Consider the following 26,440-nt stretch of genomic DNA (forward strand, 5'->3'; position numbering starts at 1 on the left):
TAGGATGAGGTTCAATACACCCTACCAACCCTACGTGGAGATGGTGGGAGTGTTCGCACCATTGGATACGAACGATAAAAAAATTGCATTGAATAATTTATTACGAAACGGGAAGGCACACTGGGTTGCCCTATCATTCGGATGCCTCCTAGGGTGGCAACTGATCTCAACCTCCTCTTGTTTCGGCGGGGGAAATTTCCTCGAAGGATGATGATCATCGTGAAGAAACGCAGGAACATGGTCGATAAGCTTTTCTCCCTGCTCGGCATCGGCGCCGATAATGGCCATGTGAAGTTGAGGAATCCTGCCATTGGTTGGGATGGAATGTTAGGGACCTACCAAATCTGGAGTTGTTACTGTTACCATGCCGCATGCGGTCCACGCCGAGCGTTTAATAGTGGAGAATCTGATATATCGAGAGGAAACAAATATAAGGCTTTGATTTCTGTTGGACTTATAGTGTTCGCAAGCTTATCAAGGTAGGTAGCTATACGACCCTGCATCTACCGCGGAAACAGGTAAGCATTCATGAATAGTGTTGTCGGGCACCCTATCCAGCATTACTCCCATCATAAACGTTAGATTTTCTAAAATATCTGAATATGGTCGGGGCCGGCCGAGAAAGGACTTATGATAGGATGGAAGTGAGTATCAGACCTTGGAGGAATATTATCCACGTAATAAAGATTCTATCAGGTACTTAGTATCATATATGTACAATGTCCTAGGATCCTATCAATTGCTAAGGTTGTATTAGAGTTCTAGAGTGATCATTTCAGCCTCACTAGTTAACAGTCCATCGCCCCATTGAAATAGTTGGCTTACTAGTGGACGCCACAACATGTATTAGATCAGCTCAACGGCTACAACTCTAAAGTGCAGTTTGCTCTAACGGGACTTCCCGCTCGTTTCAGCCTTGGATCACAACCATGACCATTCACCTCAATCAATTTAGTGGGGTAATCCAGCTTCCACAATTGGCGGGACCGACGCCCCGAACGTCAATTGGGAGACATATCTCTGTCCTGAACTTCTCGAGAAATTGGCGGCGTGGATTTTTAGTGAGGTTGGACCTTGCACGTACGTGCTGAGTGGTGAATACTATATTTGATGCTCTCAGTGGTGAAATCTTATCATTGCGCCCACCTGGAGTCCCCGTGAGATATCTGCAGTACGTCTGGCAGAGTAGACGTAGCGAATACCCCCCTCGACTGTTCCAGATCCGATAACGTACCAGGTTCACAACGGCGCGGTAATATCCAGTGATTAGGTGAGACTTCTAGACCCAAAAGACCACCAATGGTGGCTTCATAGGCAAAGAGGCTGAAGAACTCATGGCCAGACTTGTTAATGCTATGTATTAGCAGTGCTCCCCGCGAATATGGGCCTTGATCTTGTCTCGTTTCGCTCATCTCGAGAAGACTTGAGACGTCGAGTGAGTAACTGTGAGCCAAGCCCAGCAGGATGTTTGCAGGGTGGGGTTTTCCAGGTGCTGCTTGTTCCCGTTATTCAAATCCACTATTCTATCTACTATACTATAATCTACTATACTATAAAAGAATATGGTCTGAAAAGGTTTCGCTAAACCCTAATCCTACATCCAACCCTAACCATGGAGGGAGGAGAGAAGGGAGACCAAATAATGAGCGAGAAGCGAAGATAATTGTTCAAGTTGCGGTTACGGGCCAGAGATCTGACCGATATCACACTTAACCTACCAGGGGGCCAGTAATCTCCAGAAAAATGTCAATAATTTACAAAAAGTCTTGCTGAGGTGTATACTTTTCACGGCGGTTAATCCCGATATATTGCATATACACCCCAGTATAGACTCCCACCCCCGGGATTGGACCCATGACCTACTAATGGTCATGGGGACTCAACCCACTCGGTGTCCTCCGTTGATGAGGCGTCTACCATTAGACCACGCTCCCCCACACAATTGTCAGTGGCCCGGAGGTAATATTTAAAGGGTCAAAGGTAAGAGGAACTAGGAAACCTTACCCTGCCATGACAATCTATCACGACGTACATCATGGCCCACTACATACTTAGCTGGTCACCTTTTATTTTTTTTGAGCTCTCCGATGACTGGTACCGATACTAGTGTTAGATATGGCGTGGAATAATATAGAAATGTACGTATGAGGCATACATAGCTTGTAGTTGGGGGTCGCCCAGGAGCTGGCTATGTCGTTAGGGGCCTGGCAATGAATACATATAATTTTGGGTCGGAAATTGACGGCCTATGTGTATAAAGGATACCCGCTTTCCAGGGTATTCTACACTTTTGTTCTTTGTTAAATGATATTTTATGAGTACAATGTGTTTAAAGGCGCTGACTACACTAGCATTAGAAGCTCTGCTATAAATGTAGTTGTACACATATATAGAACCACTTAATACGCAAGTTCTTACTTCTCGCACTCGTTCTTGTTCCTACAACAGAAGGACCAAAGACGGGAGTGGAATTGCTACTTCATTTAGTTGGACTATTCATGCACTAAGGATATCGAATTAACCCTTTCCTTTCTAGTGCTGCTTTGGCATAACATTCCCCGCCTACTTGTAACCCCGTACTGCTATTGTGGTGATTCCATCCTACTCAATACTGTCTACGTACTCACTAATACTATAATTATAGAGAAGTTGAAGAAGAGAAAGAAGTATATTTTGTTTTGTTCTAGGGCGTTAGGTAGGAATCTTCTCAACTTATAGACTACTTACTCGTGTATCGATTTAGGAGGCCAAAGAACCAACTAGAACGCATCATCCCACTCCTCCTCAGTTATACCAAACTCCTCCATGCCCATCGATATCTCAAGCATTTTTCCCGTTTCTCCGTCTGTCAAAGTTGTTGCGGGGCGCATAAAATTTGAGGTGCTAGTGTTGGGGGTAATTGCGATGTTGGTTATTTCTTTGACTTGGATTTCTTCTTGAACGTGCGGATTCTTTTCAACCGTCATCTGCTTGGGCCCTTTCGCACTAAGTAGCATCAATCTATCCGTGAGACTGATGTTTCCGCTCAGCTCATGTCGAATGTTTCCCTGTATACGTTCGATATCACCGATTCTCTTCATAAGACCCTCCTGTTCAAGGACGGGGCCCTCGGCCTGGTACTTTGCTTTAGGTTTCTGCTTACGTTCCTCATAAGCAGGCTTTTCTCTGAGCACCATCTCATTGATTTCCTTGCGCGTCTTTCTCCCAGCATCAACCTCATTAGCGGCCTTCTCCCCTGCAATCACTAGCGCTGCACACTTCTTATCAATGAGTACTTGGTGCTTTTTTTTCAACTCTTCTTGGAGGGGATTCTGCTTAAGTTCCTTTTCTCTGAGCCCTTGGATACTGTTTGTTGTAAGTTCTGTCTTAAGTAGTCCTCCCTCCTTGCGTGTGGCCTCCCCGAGCTCTTTCTTTGATTCGCTTTTTCCAAGGCTTTCCAGTATTTGTTTATTAAGCAATGCGTCGTTTTGCTTCTCCTTGATAAGCTCCTGAAGTTTCTTAGACTCATTTCTCTTCACCCTGAGCTCCTTCTCCTTAAGCTCCTTCTGCCTGAGCTCCTTCCCCTTGAGCTCCTCTTGCTTGAGCTCCTCATCCTTCTGCCTGAGTTCCTTCTGCCTGAGCTCCTTCTGCCTGAGCTCCTTCTGCATGAACTCTTTCTCCTTCTGCCTGAGCTCCTCCTGCCTAAGCTCGTTCTTCTTGAGCTCCTGCTCCTTCTGCCTGAGTTCGTTCTCCCAGAGTTCCTTCTTCTTGAGCTCCTCTTCCTGTTCGGGTTTCTTTCTTTTGAACTCGATCACCTTCTTGTCGTCCACAGGACCAGAAGAAAATCCTGGCATTTCATGCATGACAGGAGCATATTTGCTATCTCCAAGCGTGGTGGCAGAATGAGCGAGCGGCCTATCTCCAGTGATGTTATAGTTACCGGGGACAAACTCTCTATCACCAAGCAACCCGGGACCTCTAACATTCGGAGTCTGCTCTGGTGGGGCGATAACGGATAGTGGTCTATCACCAAGCAATCCGGGACCTCTAGTATTCGGAGTCCATTCTGGTAGAGAAATATCAGATTGAGGCCCACCTCTCCTGGAAGTCTGAGATCTTGTGTTGGAAGGTCTGTTCCCTGCGAGGTTTTGAGCCACACCAGGGAGCTCAGTAGTAAGACTGGTCTTGGGAGATGTTGCATATGTCACTTGGAGAGGCCTCTGGGTTCCCGGAGTCTTTGCGTTCTTGAGATCTTTCATTGCAGCGGTAGCGTTCTCTACGGTCTCGTAGTAGGCAAGGGCGTAGGCTTCTGTTTGGTTGTGGTTGAGAAGAATCTTCACACGTATCAAGCCTGGCTGTGAGTCGAGAAGGTTGTAAACTTCAGAGAAATACTTGTTTAAGCCGGCAGAATTGGTATCGGAAAGGAGACTGCCAACGTAGAGGACTTTATTTGGTGGTGGTGGAGGAGGAGGACGAGGTGGAGAAAGAGGTAGAAGATGAAAGGGAGGATGAGGTGGAGGCATCTCTGGAATGGTTACGGTGATGATATTTATGCGTATCTTAATGGATTTTGACGGATTTTAGAGGTAATTTGTCTTTTTTGAAATATAACAGGAAGAAGGAAGAAGGAGATGAATTCTTTGGCTGGGCGGACGGGACGGACGGGAAATACCGCATGAATGTATCCACCGCGGCGGCTCCATGGTTTAGCGTAGAATGGAGCTAAGTTAGGGCTTTCTATAGAAGAAAATATTACAATCCCTTAGCTTCTCACTTGAGTACATGTAGGTGATATGTACCTATATTTACATCTAGAACCAAACGTAATGCTCAATTGCTCTTTTAAGTGGCTGCCTAGTTGCATGAAGCAGGACAAACCACATGCTGGGCTATCGAGTGATACTTCATGCTTGTTAGCTATGATCTATTAAATCTAAATAACAAGATCCAATACGTACAAACAGTGATTGTTTGGATTAAAGAAAATGAATCAAGAAACACAAAGGATATTGTGTCCCGTGATGGTATTGTGCTGTAGCTGCACGTTGATGCAGGATGGAGTGCATATCACATGTAGTAGTACTCTACATAGATATAGCAACTCGTTACTTGTATCCTGCAAAAGTGTTAGTGGTGTGTATATAGATCTCAAGCTCCAAGTCACGCTCACTGTATAGCCGCGGATCCACAACCTGTGTTCGCAACAACCAAGAGGAAAGGAATTGCACTGTTCTAAAACCAAATGCACCACGAGTGCTCTTATGAATACAAGGAGCAGTTATTCTCTATACTGCTCCCTTGAGGTAAGTATGCCTGTCAGGGTATGCGTATCCCCGGCTCACTCGTGACAGTACGGGAGTTTATTGAGATACCGTTGAGCAAAGCCTAAAACTCCAAGAATATGAATCTATGTAAAGTACACAAGAAGAGATATATGAGAAACCAAAGCTATCTGAATAAGGATTTCAGAAGTTAATTAAACTTTAGCTACTGCATTGCAACTCGAAACTATAACACCAGGTATTTTACTGTGACGCTTTTTGCCAAGCCAGGACTTCCGCTGGTGACATAGATCATCTGTAAGTTGTAAGCTGCCTCCCATTTCATGTCCCCCATCAGGGGCTTCCCAGATTGTGCCTGCTCGTCTGAAATTTCTAGTACTCGTTGATAATACGGAATTGCCAGGTGGGTGAGGCCTAGATGTATAGCGTGAGTAAAATAAGTGATGAATTGGTAGAAAAAACTAGCTTACCGATATGGTGGAAAGCTCTGCCGATATTGTATTCGGCCTCTTGTCGCTCCTCCCAATTCGTGTTATCCTCCCTTGCCTTTCCTTGCTGTGCGGGTTCTGAATCAATCTCCATTGCATCCACATCTCCTGCTAGTTCTCCTTCAATATGATCTGGCCCCTTCGCTTTTTCTTCGCTTTTTCTCTTCCCATCAGTCCTCATATCATAGTACTCAAAGAGAAAGGTCATGCCCTGTAATGCTTGCATATGTCGGTTTTCACTCTGCCTCTGCATACTCCTGTGCAGATATGCAAGCCCGATACAGAATGTAATCATCGGATTATCAGGTAGTACCGCGAATGCCCTCGTATAGTAATTCAGTGCCGATATATAACTCCTCCCTGAGGCAAGAATATGACCGTAAAGCATGAGCAATCCCACGTCTACATCCTCAGGGACATACTTATTTCCATCATCATCTACGGCCGTTAGCGTTGCCGCACCAACTCTAATCTTCCCCGTGATCGCCTGGTCCATGGCTTTTATTTGACGGAGGAGGTATTTTTGGTTGGCATTATTGTGGAAAACTTCCAGGCCATTCTTGGAGGCAGTGATAGAGGCAGTAAAGAGGGAGTAGGTTTCTGTCGTGAACTGAAAGCTTGTCATGAACCAACGGCAAATGGTGGAACAGGACTCTGAGTCGCCAACCAAGATGGCACAGGACAGCCAGGTTATCCATATTGTGAAGGTCCGACGCTTGTCTTGGAAGAAGACATTCGCTTCTTTTGCAGCGTTGCAGACGTCGTATGCGTCCTGGAAATTGTCGTATTTGGCAAGGTAGATGGCGTATTGCATGAAGATATATAGCCAAGTGTCAAAATCTAGTCCTCGGAATTTTGTTAAATGCTCAGTCGTGATTTCATCGTCCTGGAAAGCTTTATTATTATTAGGATTAGTATCACAGTTCGTCCTTGAAAATATAAAGAGCGTTATGCATACTCAATGTCTCCTGCAAACGACTCTGCATCTTTTCAATCCGTTTAGCTTGGCCCTGTGCCATCGCTCTTCGTTGTGCAGTTGTCATAAAGCCCTTGAACTTAAGATTCCGATCTTGCGGGTATAACGCTCTCGTATTCCTAAAGTCATCTACTAAATCACCTGCCGTATCAAGCCAGTCCTTGATGGCAAGTTGGTCCTCGGCCTCTGCGGCCGGTCTCAGAAATTCTAATTTTTTAAACTTCACCGTCGTCTGCTCTGTCTTCTTTGCGTCCATCTCCGCCCTCTCCGCCTCTGTTAGCATCCCAGCCTTCTTTCTTTTCGCTCTCTCTCTGACAGGCTGGTTTGGAAAGAAAGCCATGGCCGTGTTATTCTCATTGGCCGCCTCACTTCCCTCCGCTCCAGAAAGTACCACACCACTAGCTAAAGCCTCCTTGCGGGCTTTTTCTGCAGCGTCTCTTTCTCGCCGGATTCGGATGATTTCGTTGACAAGCTCAAGGGCTTCGGCTTTGCGATTGGTCACTTCATAAATTCCAGCTAGCTGCATCATGGCAGCCTCGTCAGTGGGGTAGGCCTCGAGAATTGTCATATAGGCGTCTTCCGAATCTTCAATGTTGTCGATGCCCCGGTAACACTCAGCCATATTAAACCATAACTTGCGGTCGAGATACTCAGCGGCCTCGACGACTACGCTGTAGTAGCCTATTGCATCCTCGTATGCTCGGCATTCATAGAGGGCGTCGCCAACCTCTTGGAATAAATCATTGTAGTTTGAATTGGCGGTCTTTTGTAGGTATTGGAAGTGGGACTATATTGAGTACCCTTGTTAGAAAAGTCACATTTACTATACTTGAGAAGTGAAAAATGGAGCAATGTGAATTCATCTTGAAATTCACATACAATAGCTTCGTCTTTATTTCCCATCCGTAACCTGCACAGCCCTAGTTTAACTCGCAACTCCAGCGGGAGCGAATAGCTTTCCTTCGGGAACCTGTCCGCTTCAAATTCTCTCACCAAACATCTCCGGGGTCTATCTTCCTCATCCCATTCCCTATCATCTCCGTTAATTTGATCCCAGTATTTTTCTTCTGCTCGCCCATACAACCATCTCCCCAAGCTCTTGATTGTCTGAATAGCAACGGCCCATTCTTTTTCCATGCAGTAAAGCTCGGCAAATATATTGAGTTCACTCCATCCAAACGCCATATCCGCGTTCCCTGTGCTCTTAAAAAACTCTACACTCCTGTTGTAAAAATCAATGGCCTCCGGAATTCTTCCGAGTTCGATATACAATCCGGCGAGCTCCTTTAATATTCCCATATCATTCGGTAAGAGTCTATTCAGCATAACAAACCCTTCCGCTGCCTTTGTAAGCTGTCCCGAATCTTTCAGCAGCAATGAACGATCGTAGATCGCATCAATATTATCCGGGTTTGCTCTGATCGCCCTATTATAGCAGTAGATCGCCTGGTCCCTGTAGCTCTGTTTATCAGGTCCGTATTGGTCTAAACTCATCTTAGCACACATGAGCCAGAGCTCCCAGTCCTTAGGCCGAGCATGCGCCGCAGTCAGCCAGGCCAGAAGACACTTATTCTTATCGCCCTTCTCGCTGAAAATTTCACCAAGGATCTTCCACGCCGCATATACGCCAGGCTCGATCTGGATGATTTGCTTCACGGCCTTGAGCGCTTCGTCGAGTTTGCCGAAGGCATAAGCTTGGTTAGCCTGGCCAAGAAGGGAACGGACTTCGAAGGAGTAATTTTCGTCGCCGACTGCGCGGCGACCTCCATTGGGGCGCCGACGTCGGAAGCCATGAGCGGCTTTCAGGTCCTGATGGAAGTCTTCCATCTCGTTATTGAAGAGGTCCATAGAGAGGTCCTCTTCCGACTCATCTTCGGTAGGCTCATCTTCTTCACCGTCTGAGAGGGCTGGATCGATGGGGATATCATCTCGGCCACCCCGTTCGCTGCCGGAGTAGTCGGGATCGTCTTCATCGTCTTCGCCGAAGAAACCGTCGCTAGACGCAGGGTTAGTACAGCTTATGCGAGCAGCGGCTACAGAAATTGAAGAGGGAACATACAATTCACCCCCGTCCTCCTCAAATTCCTCTAATTGGTAGTCGTCTTCCTCCCCTTCACCATCCTCGCTCCAGCGGCCTCCTATCAGCGATTTCCGAGGTATATGCGCCATGTTATTGCTGTATTCTGTATCAAGAGCTGCCTTCCTTGTTATCGCATGTGCATGTGGGGGGCATTTAACATTCTCAGCCTCATGTCTTGGCTTCCGTTTAATCGATCATTACCCTACCCTGCAGCGAAATCTTGGCAACGCACACCAAATTTTCTCTTCGACCAAAACTAATTCTGTTCAACCAACCGCACGCAACTTTAACATCTTACATATCAATCACCGAAGATGTCTTCTGACGAGATTGTCTGGCAGGTTATCAACCAGCAGTTCTGCGCCTTCAAGCTAAAGTAAGCTTCCTCTTCAACCCTGAGATATTTGGATCCTCTGTATACTGATATTACCGTAGAACTACGAAAGGTCAGAACTTCTGCAGAAACGAGTACAATGTCCGTACTCCCACCACCCCTCATATCCCGCTTCCTTCTAACTAACCTTCGCAGGTAACTGGGCTCTGTAATCGTCAATCCTGTCCCCTCGCCAACTCGCGATACGCCACAATCCGCAGCGACAATGGCGTTCTCTACCTCTACATGAAGACCATCGAGCGGGCGCACATGCCGTCAAAACTGTGGGAACGGATCAAGCTCTCCCAGAACTATGCAACTGCCCTCACACAGATCGACGAGCGTTTAATTTACTGGCCCAAATTTCTACTACATAAATGCAAGCAGCGTCTCACTCGATTGACCCAAGTGGCAATCACCTCTCGGCGCCTGGCGAAGGAAGAAGAGCGTATGGGCGAGAAGCTTGTTGGTGTGAAACCAAAGATCGTTAGACGTGAGGCTACTAGAGAAAGGAAGGCGCTCGCGGCGGCGAAGCTTGAAAAGGCCATTGAGAAGGAGCTGGTGGAGAGGCTGAGAAGTGGTGCATATGGCGACAAACCCCTTAATGTCGAGGAGAACATCTGGAAGAAGGTCCTCCGAGGACTTGAGAGGGAAGGAGCAGCAGAGAGAGATGTGGATCATGATGACGAGGACGAGGAGGAGGAGGATGAAGAAGAGCTCGAAGAGGAGGAGGAGGGTCTTGACGAGGTCGAGTATGTTTCGGGAGATGAGGACCTGGAAGAAGAGGAGCTCGGTGATCTAGAGGACTGGCTTGACGGGAGCGGTGCCAGTGACTTTGAAGAAGACGACGAGGACGACGAGACCGATAGTGAGGACGATGATAGTGAGGATGAGGAGCCAGAAGACAAGAAGAAAGCTCCTCTACCAACTACAAAGAAAGCACCCGCACCCATCAAGAGGAAAAGAGGACCAACTCCTCAAAACCCAAGGAAACGTAAGCTCCACTTTATTACCTTACCTACTCCTACTCTGGTCAAGCTAACATATTATAAAGGCGGTGCTCATATCGAAATCGAATACGAGAACACACTCCCTCAAGAACGCGAACTGGCTCTCTAAACCTAAACCTCCAACATCAGATTTCAACCTAAAAGTTACAGCGCGTGGGTGGGCAAGCATTCTTATCAATCAGTCACATGGATCCGGGGCTTTTCTGTACTGTTCACTTTCCTTTTTTTTCTACTGTAAATTAAATAATGAACATAAAAGCGAGATTTTTTTGCCAGTACTCTTGTGCGTGGGAATTTAAATGCATGCAATTTGGTGTTGAAGGTCCGCCGCGGCTTGCCGCTTGGGTTAATAGCCGGTTGGAAGAAAAAGACATCCGTATATAAACCACATTCAACCATCAATCTCCCGCATACAGAGATTTAAAAGTAACAAATTGACTGTATTTCATGCGTGTAGTATAGACGTTAGTGGTATGGAATTATAGTGAATTGAATGGGCAGTGAACTACATGTATGTACACGTAGTTATGCCCTCGAAAGATCAGAGCCAGTCTGAGTACGAGCTACAGGTATACAGAGGACGGGAGATTGTACTACTTAGTATAGATGTATTCAGCCCATCTTTAATCTCTCACGTTTAGGAAATTGTGCCACCTGCATGGTGTTTTCCACTTAACACAACCCGGACTTTGGCACATCCTCGTGCATGGCTTGCTACTCGTCAACCTGGCCGATGAATTAATCTCGCCGACCTAGCTGTAGCCGGGCAAGACCTATTCTCGTTTTCTTTACTAGAAGCAATTGATTCCCGGGACTAGATTCTACATGCACATATTATTGATTTTGGTTGATGGAGCCGGGGCCAGTAGATCCCGAGCCATGCCAAGACCGAGTGATGGTATGTGATGTGACGGCGATTCAAACTCCCGACTTTTATCTCTTGAAAACAAGTATCAAAATAATTGAGGAGTTTTATATTATAGCTGCATGTACTTACTTACTTAAAATTCAAAATACAGTGTTAATTTAAGTGCCAAGTATTCATAAAGGTTGGCACCCCGAATCCCGATTTCCGCTACAAGACTGCACATAAAAACGGTTCCTCAAAGTGACCGCACACTACTCCCCAAACAGTTTCAGTATTCTAACAGAAAGAAAACGGTTTAAAGCACAGTGAATCTGTTTATCCCCTTCTGCTTGGTGTTGCTTTCAATATTGAAGCTAGCTCCGTGATCTAACCAAATGTGCAGTGGAGCCGCAGCGTCTAGCAACCAAAAAAAAAACAATCAAAAAAGCTACAAACCCTGCAGTAAACATGATTCAGTGGTGTAGGGGTATCACGGGCGCTTGCCATCTCACGATGATTGCGCCCGACCCGGGTTCGATTCCCGGCTGATTCAGAATCAATAGTCCCTGATGGGTAACTTCCAAATTTTTCCATTTTTACTTTTTATCCTGACGATAAAATTCTCGAGCTGTTCGGGTGAGATACTTGTACGGTAGGCACGTGAGCGAGAGTGAGCCTCAGAGTGTTGATGGTATTATCATGCATGGCGCTTTTTAAAAGATGCCTTGATAAATTAGGTTCTGATGCAGAGCCCAATCCAGGCCTAAAAACGGGCTTCGGTACATCCGAAGTCCCAAGTCTTGCTAATAATTAGATTTCCTGGCACAACGTAGATACATACGTTGTACTCGAGGTTGCAGTTATCAAAAGTAGTCACATTCTTATCCCCACAATATCGTGAACTTGATACTCACCCAGCTGCAGCCACATATATACGGAAGCCGATCGGGTCATTGCACAGGTTTCCGTACGTATACACAGCCAAATCACTGAACTAGAACCTCATAACTGACCAGGTCAAATAAAGGGTCTTGGTGAGAAAGGGTCCAGATTGGCTTCTAGATTAATGGGGGTTATGGCGTGTGGTTACGAACCTTCATGACTTTGCAATTGACATGTCCCGATGTTGGGCTATAGGCGAGTGCACTTCTGCATTATATCTAGCTGCTTTCGGAGCCTGGGAGTACTCTTAAGCTCTTTCTTTTGCGCCAGCACTGTAGTCAGTACAATAGCCCAGTTGACCGGCCGCTTGGACCTGGTGAAAGTAAAAAGAAAGCAGTCCATTCAAATTTAGAGAACATATCTGCAACAATTCTTTTTTGGCTTTTTTTTTTTCTTTTTGAAGTGTCGACCTCAATAACCATAGAATAGTCCAATTGATCCTGTTATTACGCTAACCTCAACAAAAGGTTACCCGCCAGAGAGGTAGAACAGAAATGATTCAATTTACAGGTCTTTCACAATCATCGAGGATCACTCACACACCTCGGCGTCACAATAAATCACTCATTGCCCTTTTCAACCATACTTGCTTGTGAAGAAGTACCTAGCCCAGCTTAAATATATGCTTATATTTATTTACAAAGGCCACACTCTGCCTGTAGCTAGTATTGGTTTTATTATTCATACTTACCCAGTCTCACTGTTGCTGTTTACACCACAAAAACAGCAGATATATAGGAGACCAAGGTACTCTCGTCAACAACCTATTTTCCCGAGAAAGCGGGCAATTGCCAGTACTGTTTATGCTGTTTTCTTAGTTCGAGTGTCAGTTCTGCACCCACGATAGAGTACAAGTAGGCTGTTCACGCAAGTACCCCCAACCACACGTAGAGAACCCTCATCATAAGCCATCACTCGCCATATAAAAGCGGATATTTTCACGGGGGCGCCATTTCACTGCGGAGGGGAGAGTGTTTAAGCGATTAGGGCTTTCGGGCAGTTCCCCTAGCAGAAGTACGATATCGCTCCCACCCAACTGAGCCGTGCTTCCCACTCACCTTCTCTTTACTCAACCCACAATTTCCATCCATCCATCTATCGGTCACTCCTCCGTGACATCCATCCTCCATCCATCCAAGAACCATCAAGACAATTCCCAAACCCCTACAAGCCCACCTAGCAACAATGGCCTCCTCCTCCGCCCTCCAACAACTTTCTCCCCCCCTCCCCATTCCCGCCTCCCCTCCACCCCGAGTGCGTCGTCGTTTCAAGACACTCATCCCCGCCATCTTCACCCACAACAAGCCGACCGAGGAGGCCGATGCACTCCTCGTCTCCATCGTTCGGGACATGTTCATGAAGTCACCGTTCGTCGATCCGTCTATCAAGGCGACCATCCTCGAAGTGATCCTCGGCCGCATCATTGTCCCCAACGTCCCCTACACCGCCGAGAGCATCGTCTTCCAGGGCGTTCAGCCGGGTGGAGACATGATCATTCCCCTGACGTTTGAGAGGAAGGAGCGGCTGGTGGCCATGTTCATCGATACGTATATGCAGGCCATGACCTATCTGGGTGAGCTGAAGAACGACACTGCCGTCGGTACGTATCATACCATATATACCCGCTCTTCCTTCCTCTGCTTTCCTCTGATTCCCTCTGCTAACAGTCATGCGTTATCCCAGTCACGGCCGTCCACCCAACCATGCTCACCCCGCGCCCCACCTGCGAGATCACCCACGCCCAGGGCCCCCTCCAGGACCCGCAGCCCGTTCCCATCCTCCCCATGCTCTCGACTAGCGCCGGCAGCAAGGCCTTCTGGCGCTTCCTTGCGCTCATCTGGCCGCACAGCGTTGTGGACATCATCCAAGCGCACTGCGCCGACGAGGCCACGCTGGGCAACAGCATCGTCATGTCCGCCGAGTGCCGCCGTGCCTGGGACGCCATGGAGTTCTACCTCCTCCCGCTGTCGGGCACATATGATAGGCTCAGGGTGAGCTTCCACTGGAACGGCACCAAGCGCAGCCTCAGAAACTACAAGAGTAAGCCACAGGTTGATATCGACCTCGGCGGAGGGCTGGTGTATGAGCAGATGAAGGAAGGAAAGATTATCACTCTCAAGGCGGGCACTGATGATGATCCGCTGCCCGATCCGGGGTTGGTCTATGTCAGGGCAGTGCTGACCAAGATGGCGATTGGGATGGAGGTGACCGCTGCGCAGCGCTTGTTGTTTGATGTTGGGCTCGCGGACTGCGGGTGTGAAGATGATGGGGAGGGGGAAGCGGCCGTGGAGATGGATCATAGGGGCTGCTGGGTGGGGAGGGATAATTGGTTTGATGACAGGTTTCGCGGCACCGGGATCTTTCCGAATATCTGGGAAGACTTTTCGGGGCTGGGCGTTGGCTCTATTCAGGAGCAGCAGGAGCAGCAGGCTTCCGAGAAGAAGTAATTGGAGCATTTGGAGGTATGTGTTGTGTTTGGTCGAGGAGTCTCTGAATAGCTGTCGTTGCTGACCTGTCGATAGTTGTGCAGGCCGGTGGTCCATTGACAGTGTTACAAACCAACAACCACCAACCATAAAAAATGAGAGATACCCAAAAACCTAGCGGCAATAACAATACTAACCTAACATGTATGCAAGAGGATTGAACTGTCAATCTGTTTCCTTTTCCGCTGAGATCGTTAAGGATAGATAGTATTAGATAGTAAATGTTATACTTGGCCGCTTTCTTGAATAAAGTTCTTTTTTTACCGCGAGTATTTACTTTTATTAATCCTTTCCGCGCAATAATTCGAATCCCACAAAACACCCACAAAAGAAAAAGAAAGGTATATATACATACACAGCAAATTAGCTCAATCGAACCCTAGAAGAAATAGTGAAAAAAGAAAAAAAAAAAAAAAAAGAACTGCCATCCAAACAGCGAGCTAGAAACGTTTCCCACAGAGTGTGTATGGGTATAATAATAATAATGGTACACGATGCTAGACATTAGTAGACCCGCCTCAAAAGTTGAGCCAGTCCTCAAAATACACGCAATTGCTCGCACTGACCGGCCCGCCCTCCCTGCAAAGCGAGAAAACCGGGCACCTCCCACAAGGACTCTCTGTAAACCCATTAATACTCTCGGGCTTCCTGACCGCTCTATATGCCGTCCCGCCCACAACCCTCTCAATCTTGCCATCATATACCAACACATCAAGCAGATTCCTGATATCAGCCTCTGCCAGATCTACCTCTGTGAGGTTGCTGCTCTTGACCCAGCGGTAGATCTCGTTCTGCGAGGGATAACCAGTGTAACCCGGTGGGAAAGAGGCGATGCTGCTGCCGCGCACAATCCGCGGGAAAGACTTGGAGGTGATGAACTTTGTGATTGCCGTCAGGAGCTCGTTGATAAACTCGTTATCGAGCTCGGCATCGGTGAACCAGGGCCCACCGGTCACGTCGATGGACGGCGTGAGCTCATAGAGCATGTAGATTTTACGGGCCGGGTACTAGTGGGGGGACGGGTGTCAGCCAGTGAGATTGCAGGTGGGCGGGACGTAGGTGTTATAGGTGGATGGGGAATATGCTATCTGTCTATGCAACATACTTAAGTGGAGAAATTGAAAGAGAAACTCGTTTCGAGTTCCAAGACACGTAGTCTTGCGTTTCAATGGCAGCTCATAGCATAATGGTAGCGGTGGCAGTGGGTGGTGCTTGCTCAAGTCAAGTTCCAGGGAAGGTTAGAGCGCGCACTCAGAAGCTTACCTTTACAGACTTGATCGCCTTCACAAAGCGCTTTCCCTCAAGGCCCTTGAGAGCTTTGTTCATGGTGGTTGTGTGCATGTTCGTCTTTGCCTTGAGTGTCTTGGTCCAGATGCCCTCTCTGGCCGCTTCCTGGATATATCCGTACAAAATCTCCTCATCGCCCGACATGTTCTTGACCCTACACCGCGCCACCACCACCGTCAGCGACGGAGTAACTCAAGAGATCCACCAGGAAGGAACTTACTTGTCCGCATAGTCCCTCGCCGCTGCCTTGAACAGCGTCTGGTTGCCCTGCGTCATGGCGCTGAGGGAGCGGGTGCGCAGGAGCTCATTGAGCACACGCTGCGTCACCTCAAGATTGCTCTTTCCCGGGACCATCTCCTGGAGTTGCGAGATGGAGAAGAGAAAGCCAGTGGGCGCTTGGAGACATTGTTCGTAGACGGAAGCGGCGAGCGTGTCGATAGTGCTCTGGGGGACTTGAGCGGCCATTGCTGAGGTTGTGATTTTTGGAATTAGAGAATGAGTGGAGAGTTTTTGCGGACGGTGTAGGGGTGACTCGGGCTTTTGAGGTTTCCTGTGACGCAGAGAGAAAGAACTGAAACGCCGAGTCTGCAAAATGTTCAACAGGCAGGGTAACCCATTTGCATGTGACAGGGGCCCGATAACGATAAGGCTTCCCTGTCCAGATTCTCCTAGGTGCAGTAGGACCAATGATAGATACGGATATTCGTTAGTATATAGGTGCCTTGTCCTGCTCTAATATTTTTATCTTTATATTATTGATTGTAGCTACTTAAAATGGTTTGAGGGAGTGTGAAAACGTAGCTGGAATTCCGAAAATGGGTGAGGAGTGTGGGGTGAGCAACGATAACCAGAGAAGGGCTTGTCGACTTAAATGAGCCAAAGGGAAAGAAGAGGGTAAGAGCGAAGAAAGAGAAGAAATACAGGAGAGATTGTAAGCTGGAGGACACGGAAGCAGTCGTGTTAGCTCCACAAGCGGTATTCCGCAAAGTCATTGACTGACCTAAGCCCTTTTTTCTGCGTGCCCGTCTATTGCGACGAGTGATCATCTATGATTCAACGCAACACCGACATAACAGGTACATAACAAAATGATGTATTACCTGACAGACCTTGTGTTAAAACTATTTTTCCGACGACACTCCCCTCCCAGATCAGCTCCGACATACGACTTTCCTTTTCCGCCGGAAAAGAATCGCTTTTCCGGTGAAGCTTTTATCTCAACATGGAGCACCCATGGCCGTTAAACACAGTGTGTGGGTAGAGTCATCAATACACCGATGGATTAGTAGGCTTATAGGATCTGGGGAATAACTATATAATATGCAAGTTACAGTACTCAATTGATTCTTCTCGTGACCCACGGTTGGTTAGGATTTCTTTCTCTGCAGATAGTTTTTTTTTATAGATATTACATATTGTAGACTCACTTTGCCCTCACTCCCTTAAGTATTACTTCCCGGCCTTTGACAGTTGTGTGGGCGAGCGTAGTCTAGTGGTAGACGGCCTCGTCTTGCTACACCGGGTGGGTTGAGTCCCCATGACCATCAGTGGGTCATGGGTTCAACTCCGGGGGTGGGAGTGATACTGTGCGGTACATATCATGTAACGAGGAGTGGAGTCCGATATACCGGAAGTTGATCTCAGATCCTTTCGCGAACTAGGACCCATGGCCCGTGAGCGTGAGGGGTGTATGGCTAGAGTATCACTTTTTGTGTATTTCTTTTTTTTTTTTTGAGGGGCCTGAGGGCCTTTCTTAGTGGGGTATGTATGTGTGATATCGATCAGGGCTCTCTCTGGCCGGCCTACAATCGCAGATTGAACTACATGTATCTTAGCTTCTCACTCAATCTTTGGCCAATTAGCCTTCCCAATGGTCAGGGCCGGATGTAGGATTAGGCCGGTTCAGCGAAACTTTTTCAGACCATATTCTTTTATAGTATAATAGATATATGGCTTTGCAGCTCCGCGAATCTACTCAAGTGACTAAAAAGAATGAAGACCTCCGTAGTTGATGGATGCTGCGCTGCAAGTGATACTTGAGCTTAGCGGTGTGCCGAGATGAAGCAGGACCCCTAACCCTTTGATTTAACACATTCATCAACGACTTTATGATATGATACACTTCGAATTGATTCTATTCCCCGTAGAGACTGTAGCGTTTACCTGGTGCCGAACTGGGGATTGGTTGCTCAGACAGACGTAGCAACTACATGTAGCTCGAGGTTCAGTCGCTTGTGGCACTGTAGTATAACACGATAGAACTCCGCAGGTAACAAGTTGCGGATCATGAAAGATAATTTACTCTTTTTTTGGGGGGGAGGGGAATTTAAGGGCAGCTGGTTATCCCAAGGCCAGAGATTATGATTAAGCATAAAAGCTGATGTCAACATTCACCTGCTCTACATCTCACAAGCATTAAGCCCATACTCCAAATCCGTGCATTAAAATCATTACCTACACCAAAAACGTCCAACTACTCGGAAACACAAACTCCTCCTCAAAGATCCTCCGCACCTGCTCTAATACAAACCTCTCCACCTTGCCCACATTCTTCAACACCTGCTTCCCCCTCCCCTTCTCCCCAATCTCGCTCTCCACCTTGATCTCCTTCAACAGACTCCCACTGCCCCCGCCCCCTGCCCCGCCCTCGCCACCGCCTCGCTCCTCATCCAGAAAACAGAAATGCGCCCGCCGCCTGATATACGCCAGACACGCCAACCCGTCGAACCGACACCCCGTCACAACAAGCCGTACCGGCAGCGCCGCAAACGCGCTCACCGGATACTCCAGCAGCAGCTCTGCCGTTAGCTCCAGTCTCACATCACCCGCATATCGCACGCGCGATATAATCTGCGTGTCCTCATCCCGCGGCTCACGTAGCCTCGGCATTATCGACGGCGCCGAGGACCTTTGCAGCGGCGAGTCAGACGCAGCTGCCTGCGGCAGCGGCGGCGGCGTGGTCGGGTCGCGCTCGTGGTCGGCCGAGTCGGCGGTGGACGGCGGCGAGGGGACAGAGCCCGTCGATGCTGCTGTTGAAGCGCGCGCGGGAATGACCGAAGGCGGGGGCGAGACGAACGCAGAGAGTGTGGGGGTGCTGGTGCCGCCCGCGGTAGTGAACCCCGTCGACAGTGCGGAGTGGAAGTAGTGAAGATTTGAGTTGCTGCCCGCGCGGTTAAACAGCGGCGTCGATACGCCCGTCACACCCACGCGCCCAGGGAAGGTGTCTGGGATGCCCGGGGAGAAGGCGCCGCGGAAGCCCGCGATTGCGCCGGGCCCGCTGGCGCGGCCGCCGTCGAGCGAGTATGGCGGCGGCTGGACGCTCGGTGTGCTGGGGGCGCTGCCAGAGTCGTCGTTGCGCCGCTCCCGGCGGCGGCGCTCGCGTTCGAGCTTGAGGGAGTAGGCGGCGTCGTCTTCCGGGTCCGAGTCGGTCTCGGCGTAGTCGTCCTCGTCCTCCTCGTAGAACTCGGGGTAGGGGTCGCAGATCTCCTTGATCTCGATGTCGGGCGGGATTGTGCCGAAGGTGAAGGAGTGCACGTGGACGGACTTGATGAATTTGGGGAAGGGGATGGTCTGGAACTTTGTGTGGACGAAGTCGCGGACTCGTTCGGCGTAGCGGGCGCCGTCGGGGCCGGAGGTGAGGGTTTCCCAGTTGAGGTCTATGGACATTGTGTGCGGTGGCTGGAGGGAGGTGAGTGGGGGTACTCTCTCTGTATCGATTGGATCTCTCTCTCTCTCTCTCTCTCTCTCTCTGGCTTGACGGGAAAGGAACTGGGTGTTTGCGGGTATCTCTCTGCTTGCTTGAAGTGTCTATGCCGTGGAGGAGGTGAGTATCTCTCTCTCTCTCTCTCTCTCTTCTGCCCGGGGGGGTGGTTGTCTGTCTGGAAGCGTCGATTCTTCTTTCTCCAACACCTGCTTGGTGGGATGTGGGATGTGAGCTGTCAGTGTGTGTCTGTCTGTATCTGTGAGTCTGTGAGTGCCGATTGCCTGTGTCTGCGTCTGCGTCTTTCCGCGCTGTGCTGTGTTGCGCTGTCTCCAATCCCGGGCAGACGTCTCTCCTCTCTTAGCGTCTGTCGGTTTGAGCGTCATGCGGTTGTGTTTGCAATGCTTGGCCACGCATGCTAGCCGCCGATCGCATGTGCAACCCGCGCGGGTGCTGGTGTGGTGTGGTGTAGTAATACATGTAGTTGCCTTGGTCAATTGCGCAGTGGCCGGGGAGTTGACTCTCTCCCGTATGCTCTACTACATTGCATGTGTGATGCTTTTCTACCACTTGGATTCTGATGATTGATCAATGGATATTCTAAAAAGGACAAGAGTTTACCAAGACGACATTACAAGCATTCGCTGCGCTCTCTCTCTCCAAGTTACAAGCTAGTCAAAACAACAACCACCCCCACACCACATCAGCCCAAGAAAGGTCTACAGAACCACAAACCACCCAGTCCCCTCCACCCCTCTACCCCTCTACCCTACACCCCCTACACCACCTCCTCCACAAACATATCCCTCATCAGCGCGTCCTCACAGCTGTCCAGGTCCGGCGGCTTCATCCCATACGTCCCCTCATACACAAAGATGCTCAAATTATTAAAGAACGGCCTCAATATCTCCGTCTTTACATCCGCGCCGTTCCTCTCAAACTCCCTGACCCTCTCCCCCGTCAGCCACGGCCTCCTCCTGTTCCCCACCGCCGTATCGCTCTGCAGCGACAACGACGGCAGCTCGTTCGCCACCTGGTCCACGAGCGCGGCGGGCACCCAGCCGCTGGGGCGGTACACGGCCTCGATGGTGTCCGTGACAAAGAGCCATTCGTGGAGCTGGAACTCGTCGGGCGCGATGACGAGCAGCGTGTCGAGGAGCTTACAGGCCTGCAGGATTGTAGCGTCGGTGTAGGTGCCGTTGTTTTCGTCGTCGGGGAAGAGAGCGGAGAGGGCGGACTGCAGCTCGGTGTTGATGAGGGGCCAGAAGGAGGCGAGGTGCACGGGGGAGGTTCGGAGCGCGAGCGCGCGGAAGACCATGTATACCTCGCCCCTTGTTACCGATGACGGCGAGGTGACCGCGGTGGCGGAGAGGAGCTCGACGAGCTTCTCTTCGAGCTCTTTGAGGTTGATGACGAATGTGTCTTTTTCGGCGGCGAGAATGAGGAATGCGATGCGCCGGAGGTTCAGCTGCGTCTTTTTGTCGGCCTCTTGGCGGGCTGATGTGGCGCCTACTCCGAATAGTACGCCTGCGGTTGTGGGCGGGGTGATTCTTCCTAGTAGATCAACCATGCGTTCACGGTCACTGAGGAGATATTGCCTCACAAGAGGCACCCATCCTTCCTTCACTAGTGGTATCGACGAGGAGAAGAATTTTGCATCTAGCAGGGCATCAGAAAGCTCCTTCTTCCAGGCCTTCTGATTGTTTTGTAACCGCGTAAGTTGATACAAAAGATCCAATATCCCAGGGGATATATTCTGGGGAAATGCTTTTGACCTGAAGGTCGGCCCAATCACGCTTGTGGATATTGTGACCGACGCGGCGACAACCCGGTCATGCTCAACCAATACCTTGCGAAGCTCAGGAACGATCGTTGCTAGGATTGCCACGATATCATCCGGAGAAGCTCTTCCTCGACCAATCTTTTCGCTGTTGCCCTCATTGTCGACTTGTTTCTCCCCAGTGGAACCTGCAACAGGTGCTGGGGCTTCCAAGAGATTCTGCCCCATTGGTCGTGCAGTAAATGCAGCAGTCAAGAGTCGCAGAAACAAGTCCTAATTCAAATCGAAATCAGAAGAGCTTTTATGCAGGGGAAGGGGAGCACAGATGGGGGACCACATACTCCTAATTCCTTTCTCATTCTTTTCTGTTCTCCGAAATTCGTGTTGTCAACCTTCTCTCCCAATATCGCGGTAAAGCTCAGCAGACTCGGCAAGGTCTGCCTGTGGGGAAATGGGTTTGTCAGGACATCCCTCAAAAAGACCATGCAATCCGCCCAGATCTCGTCCATCGCATCATCCTCTAAACTTCGAGCGTACTCCACTAAAAATACAACCACCTCTAAATCGCTAAGTTCGGCAGTCAATGTAGACTTTCTATTCGGATCTAAAGCTCCTGGATTCGTCCTCGAGTAAATTGCGTTGAATATTGCTGGAATCGTATGTTTAGGCCTCGAGCCATCAAGAACATTAATAAGCTTGAAGATGCTCGCCATCTTCTTATTTCCAGTGTCAATTCCCACGGAATCCTTTGCGGGCCACAGCTCAATCAACGTTTCCAGACACTCCAGTGTTTCCGCTGCAAAAAGATGCTCCAAAATCCTTCTGGCACGGCCTCTCATTCGGACACTAGTGTATAACCAACTCTCCCTGCTCCCAGAGTCAAGCATTGCTTCGCTCTCTCCAGCACCAGAGTTGGCATCGCCCCAGCTCCAAATGGCGTAACAGCTCTTGACAGTGTCCTGGAAACATAAGAGCACAGTAAGGCGGTTGTTTGCAGCCGCGCTCCTGTTCTGCGGGCTTTCCACAGCGAAAACACCGCTAACCATGTTTCCGAAGAATCCACCCGTTGTCTGTGCATCAGGGCTTTTTGGACCCGCAACTTTGATCTCTTCTGTAAGAAGCTTATCATGAGCTGCTGCCAGAATCTGCTCTAGGCCATTGAGTAACGCCACTAAAGTTCCCTCGGGGCTCCTCGCCTTGGATGCTACACCACGATGCTCCGCTTCCTTGAACACTTGTTTGAGCGCCTCAAAGGTTTGCCTGATTTGCTCGCACAGACACTCCACCAGTGGTATTAGAATCTGAAATATTACATTCTCCAGCAATGGTAAACACTCAGTCAAGAAGTTAATCCAGCTATCCAGCACTGGCCTACCACTTGGGCTTGAAAATCCACCCACGAGACACCTAACTAGTTGCTGTGGGGGTTTGGCCTGAGGTGGTGGAGGATTTGCTTTTTCTGGGTCCTGTATAGACGTGACTGAACGGCCTCCCTTAATACTTCCGGAGTGCATCTTCAACTGGCCTAATTGACTCGTTGGCCGCATAAGAGATAGCTTCAAGGCCGCAAACAGAACATCAAGTAAAGAAACCTGTACAAAGGTGTCCTTGGTTTCTATTGCAGATATCAATCGAGCAGTAAGCATGTTCTCCAGCTCCAATTCTGCAAGTGGTTTTGCATAAACGCTAAGAAGTAAGCGGTGAAGCACTTTTAACGCCGTTCGGTGGAGCCGAGAGACACTTTGATTGCCATCTCTGTCATTCGCGTCACCATCAATAGCCCTAATTGCAACCTTCACAAAAAATGTTTGTAGAGGCATGTCTTCCTCTCCGTAACCATCTAACCAAGACATTAGATCTTAAGAATACGAAATAAGAAGATGAAAGTGGCTTGCTCACTTTCCGCCAAGGTTCTTAACCGTGTTTCATCGGTACCAATAGCTGATTCGGTTGCCAACGCTGCCATAACGCTAGGTGTCGAATATTGTAGAACATTTGATAAAGTTTGAAAATAGTATGTAGCCACTTCGAGATCGTGATTTTCACTGTAAACATGCCTCTTGAGCGGTGCGCCGTTCGCATCTCGTTGCCCGGGGTCTTTCAAGAAATCCAGTCCGAGAAGCTTCGAAACAAAAACGCTGAATAACCTGCCGTCCCAGAACTTCGTAAGTGACCGCAGTCCCCCCCCCCCCCCCCCAAAGATGATATTCAAATGATATACCTGTTTAGACTTCCTAAATTCTGTAGCCATCCCCTGGCAAACACAGCCATTTCCAAGCCGTCATCTACTAGTGAGTCCAGGAACAAAAATAGTGGTCTAGTCAAAACCATCTCAGGCCCACCCCCGCCTGTGTAGCCCATGCTATGTGTCCACAAAACCCCAAACTTCCGACCCTGCTCAGCGCTCCTGAAAGAATAAATACCCCCAACATCCCCTTCAGTCATAACGGTTGCAACAGCAGCTTCAATTCTTCTATCCCCAAGAACGTTCTGAAGATTCCACAGGGCCTTTACAGCTTCTACATGAAACTTTGGTGTATCTGGTGAAAGATAATCCCAGATATTTTTCACGATCGGTAGAATTAATGAGTCGATTGTCTGCGGTGAGAGATAACCCTTAACATACATAGCAGCTACCACATTAGCAATCCCCTGAAGGGCTGCAAAGGAAATGCCTTCTGAAGAAAGAGTTTTCAAGAAAGACTCGATGAAATGGGAGGATTCGTGTGATTCTGGAAACTTGGGCGTTTTCTGGATGACGTTGACTAAGAGCTGGCAGCGGACACCGACATCGGGTTCGTCCAAGGCAGTTTCTACGGCTATGGCCGTCTCCCGTAATATTAGCCGTCCAATTGTTTTCATAGAAAACGGTGGAGTAGATTCTGAATTGTTGTTTGTTTGTCCTTTTCTGTAGAACTTTTGGATTTTCTTCCGTATTTCCTCAATCTCTGTATCTTCATCTGATATCTCATCAGAGACTGTACTCTTAAAAGCTCGTTCAGGAATCAGCTGCCACAGCTCCTCTGTGATCTGAAATCCTCTTGCTTTCAGTCCTCTCCTTCCCGTGGCACTTGCCCTCAATTCAACTAGAACAGCCAATACTAGCAAAGGAGCGTGCACCAATACCATCTCTTCTTCGCTAACATTGAACGTTCTTATGACAAAACTTACACTCTCCAGCATTTCCTCTCCATCGCCTCCATTCTCAACAGAAAATGCCGATACGACTTTCTCTAGGATCTGCTCCCAAATAAGCGAAGCCTCGACTCCATCGAAAAACATCCTCGCACTCCTCAGAACCTCGACATAAACCTCCTTGCTGGGTGCAGATTTTTCATACTGCCGGACACTTTCGACAACTGGTAAGAAGAGCTTCGGAACTACCAAAGAACCAACCTCCCACCTGTCCATCAGCGACAGACATATCCTGTAAGGCTTTGCGCGTTCTGCCGCGCTAGTATCTTCCGCACAATCCAACATCTTGATCAATCCTCCAACAAGTGAATTGAGGCCATATTTATGTAAATAACCTTTGTCTCTTTGGTCCTGGCCGTCTGGCCCCAGAAACCACGCCCAAAGTCTTCGATTCAGGCCCATGTCCTTCCTTAACACTACTCCGGCTGCTAAAGTCACCAGTAACTCGAGATCAGGCTTGCTCACCCTCTCTTGGAGAATCCTACAAGAAAGAGGCAAAGATCCAACCAGCAAATCAAGGAATCCACGTTGAACTAATAGCTGCTCGTCACCTAATCCAGCACAGAATGCTCGTACCAGGAGGCCTGGCTCGGGGTTTACCAAAGCCTCTGCCTCACTACCTTTACCATCGTCCAAAGCTATGTCATGAGTGTCTTCCGGAGCTTCCATTTTCTTTGCCTCGTCTAGTGTCGGGAGTCTTCTACCCAAAAATGCTAACGCTCCCTGGCGCCTTCCTGGGCTAGTAATAGTAGCCAATAAAAAACACTGCCAAAAATAGGCATCATCCCCAACCCCATTCCTGATTCCATCCATTAAAGCCAGAGTTCTATCAAAGTATTCACCTCCTTCCTCATCTATTCCTGGAAGTAATGATAAAATAAGGCTCTTGAGCGCCGGACGTAATGAGGTGGAAAGTGGCAGGTAAAACCTTTCCAAAAGGGTGAGATAATGAGGCTTGAGAGTCAAAGATGCATAAGAAAGTACTGGTGTTAATCCAGGCGTCCATAAAGACAAATCTTGCGCCAATCCTTCGCGCCCGATCATGTTGAAGATGTACGAATAGACCTCGATTGTTTTTTGGTGAACTCCAGATGGTAATTGAGGGTTAAGACATTGAGCAAGTCGCTTTGCGATAAGATTCTTTGAGGGTATGAGTGGCAGCGAAGGATATGATTGTAACGCCTGTTATTTTCATCTATATTGTCAGTTTCCGGTTTTCAGAAACAAATGAATTTAATATATGTCTTCTGGAGGTAACCTTTAGTAGCCGCCCTAAAAATGATATGTAATCTGCCCATTCTTGTAAAGTATAGCTCTCAAATAACGAAAGTGCACGGTCGATATTTGCAGAATACCGTTTGTATTTCGGATCTTTCTTGGTAATATCTGTACCGAATTGGGCTTATTAGCTGTATACCTGTATTGCTAGCACTTATTTGCTAGAATACTAACCATCATCGTTCCGGAGCCGTGATCGTGGCTGTGGCGAAGAGCGGCCGGAGCTCAAGGGGGACGGTATTCGAGATCCGGGTTCAAGAGACATGGGGAAGCTTCAAGAGTATGCACCTAAGTATTCTGGTAGCTTCACCGACTTCAAGCGCATTACACGTGTGTATGACGTGTAGTCGTACAGGGTAACCAGAGATGTAGAGTTACCCTGCATTGCATAATATTATTGATCTTAATAAACGGAGAGAGAATATCATACAGCCGAGATGTTGATAGCAAATTGAATACGTATATTTTAAGATGACATCATGTTCGAAATCATATGGGTATCTAGGATTACATATAGTATCAGCTTGATACCTATCCTCAAATGAAGTTTTTTAGTCTACAATCCAGCTTGTAGAGGTCTCGAGTGAGAATTCATGAACAAGCCAAATTTCGAGAAGAAAAAAATGGCATGCACCCCTAAATTATCCAAACCTACAAAGATTCCAGACAAAAGTTTCGGTTGGTTGCTAACTCTGCAGATCATGGTACCAGGCTTTGGTTTGATTCAAGTATAGAAT

At 48.4% G+C, this 26,440-nt stretch overlaps 7 protein-coding genes across 7 annotated transcripts; 2 read left to right on the top strand and 5 right to left on the bottom strand.

Moving 5' to 3' along the window:
- Window positions 1–2,759: 2,759 nt before the first annotated feature.
- H6S33_000165 (uncharacterized protein) lies at window positions 2,760–4,502 on the bottom strand (the record flags this gene model as incomplete). The annotated part of the gene is made up of 1 exon (XM_044831512.1): window positions 2,760–4,502. One exon carries the CDS (start codon window positions 4,500–4,502, stop codon window positions 2,760–2,762), a length of 1,743 nt encoding a protein of 580 aa, XP_044699724.1.
- Window positions 4,503–5,487: 985 nt separating this feature from the next.
- Window positions 5,488–8,894, bottom strand: H6S33_000166 (uncharacterized protein; the record flags this gene model as incomplete). Its single annotated transcript, XM_044831513.1, has 5 exons — window positions 5,488–5,675; window positions 5,732–6,643; window positions 6,708–7,512; window positions 7,605–8,721; window positions 8,785–8,894. 5 exons carry the CDS (start codon window positions 8,892–8,894, stop codon window positions 5,488–5,490), a joined length of 3,132 nt encoding a protein of 1,043 aa, XP_044699725.1.
- A 225-nt stretch (window positions 8,895–9,119) lies between these two features.
- Window positions 9,120–10,297, top strand: H6S33_000167 (uncharacterized protein; the record flags this gene model as incomplete). Its single annotated transcript, XM_044831514.1, has 4 exons — window positions 9,120–9,181; window positions 9,241–9,280; window positions 9,335–10,172; window positions 10,233–10,297. 4 exons carry the CDS (start codon window positions 9,120–9,122, stop codon window positions 10,295–10,297), a joined length of 1,005 nt encoding a protein of 334 aa, XP_044699726.1.
- Window positions 10,298–13,162: 2,865 nt separating this feature from the next.
- On the top strand, window positions 13,163–14,424 carry H6S33_000168 (uncharacterized protein; the record flags this gene model as incomplete). The annotated part of the gene is made up of 2 exons (XM_044831515.1): window positions 13,163–13,577; window positions 13,661–14,424. The coding sequence occupies 2 exons, from the start codon at window positions 13,163–13,165 to the stop codon at window positions 14,422–14,424; spliced, it is 1,179 nt and encodes a 392-aa protein (XP_044699727.1).
- Window positions 14,425–14,981: 557 nt separating this feature from the next.
- On the bottom strand, window positions 14,982–16,215 carry H6S33_000169 (uncharacterized protein; the record flags this gene model as incomplete). Its single annotated transcript, XM_044831516.1, has 3 exons — window positions 14,982–15,470; window positions 15,727–15,904; window positions 15,971–16,215. The coding sequence occupies 3 exons, from the start codon at window positions 16,213–16,215 to the stop codon at window positions 14,982–14,984; spliced, it is 912 nt and encodes a 303-aa protein (XP_044699728.1).
- A 1,989-nt stretch (window positions 16,216–18,204) lies between these two features.
- On the bottom strand, window positions 18,205–19,416 carry H6S33_000170 (uncharacterized protein; the record flags this gene model as incomplete). The annotated part of the gene is made up of 1 exon (XM_044831518.1): window positions 18,205–19,416. One exon carries the CDS (start codon window positions 19,414–19,416, stop codon window positions 18,205–18,207), a length of 1,212 nt encoding a protein of 403 aa, XP_044699729.1.
- An 812-nt stretch (window positions 19,417–20,228) lies between these two features.
- Window positions 20,229–25,968, bottom strand: H6S33_000171 (uncharacterized protein; the record flags this gene model as incomplete). The annotated part of the gene is made up of 6 exons (XM_044831519.1): window positions 20,229–21,503; window positions 21,572–23,070; window positions 23,130–23,377; window positions 23,452–25,607; window positions 25,684–25,811; window positions 25,878–25,968. 6 exons carry the CDS (start codon window positions 25,966–25,968, stop codon window positions 20,229–20,231), a joined length of 5,397 nt encoding a protein of 1,798 aa, XP_044699730.1.
- Between the last annotated feature and the right edge of the window lie 472 nt (window positions 25,969–26,440).

The sequence above is a fragment of the Morchella sextelata genome (assembly GCF_020137385.1).
Source record: "Morchella sextelata strain SCLS chromosome Unknown scls_1, whole genome shotgun sequence".
NCBI classification, from domain to species: Eukaryota; Fungi; Ascomycota; class Pezizomycetes; order Pezizales; family Morchellaceae; genus Morchella; species Morchella sextelata.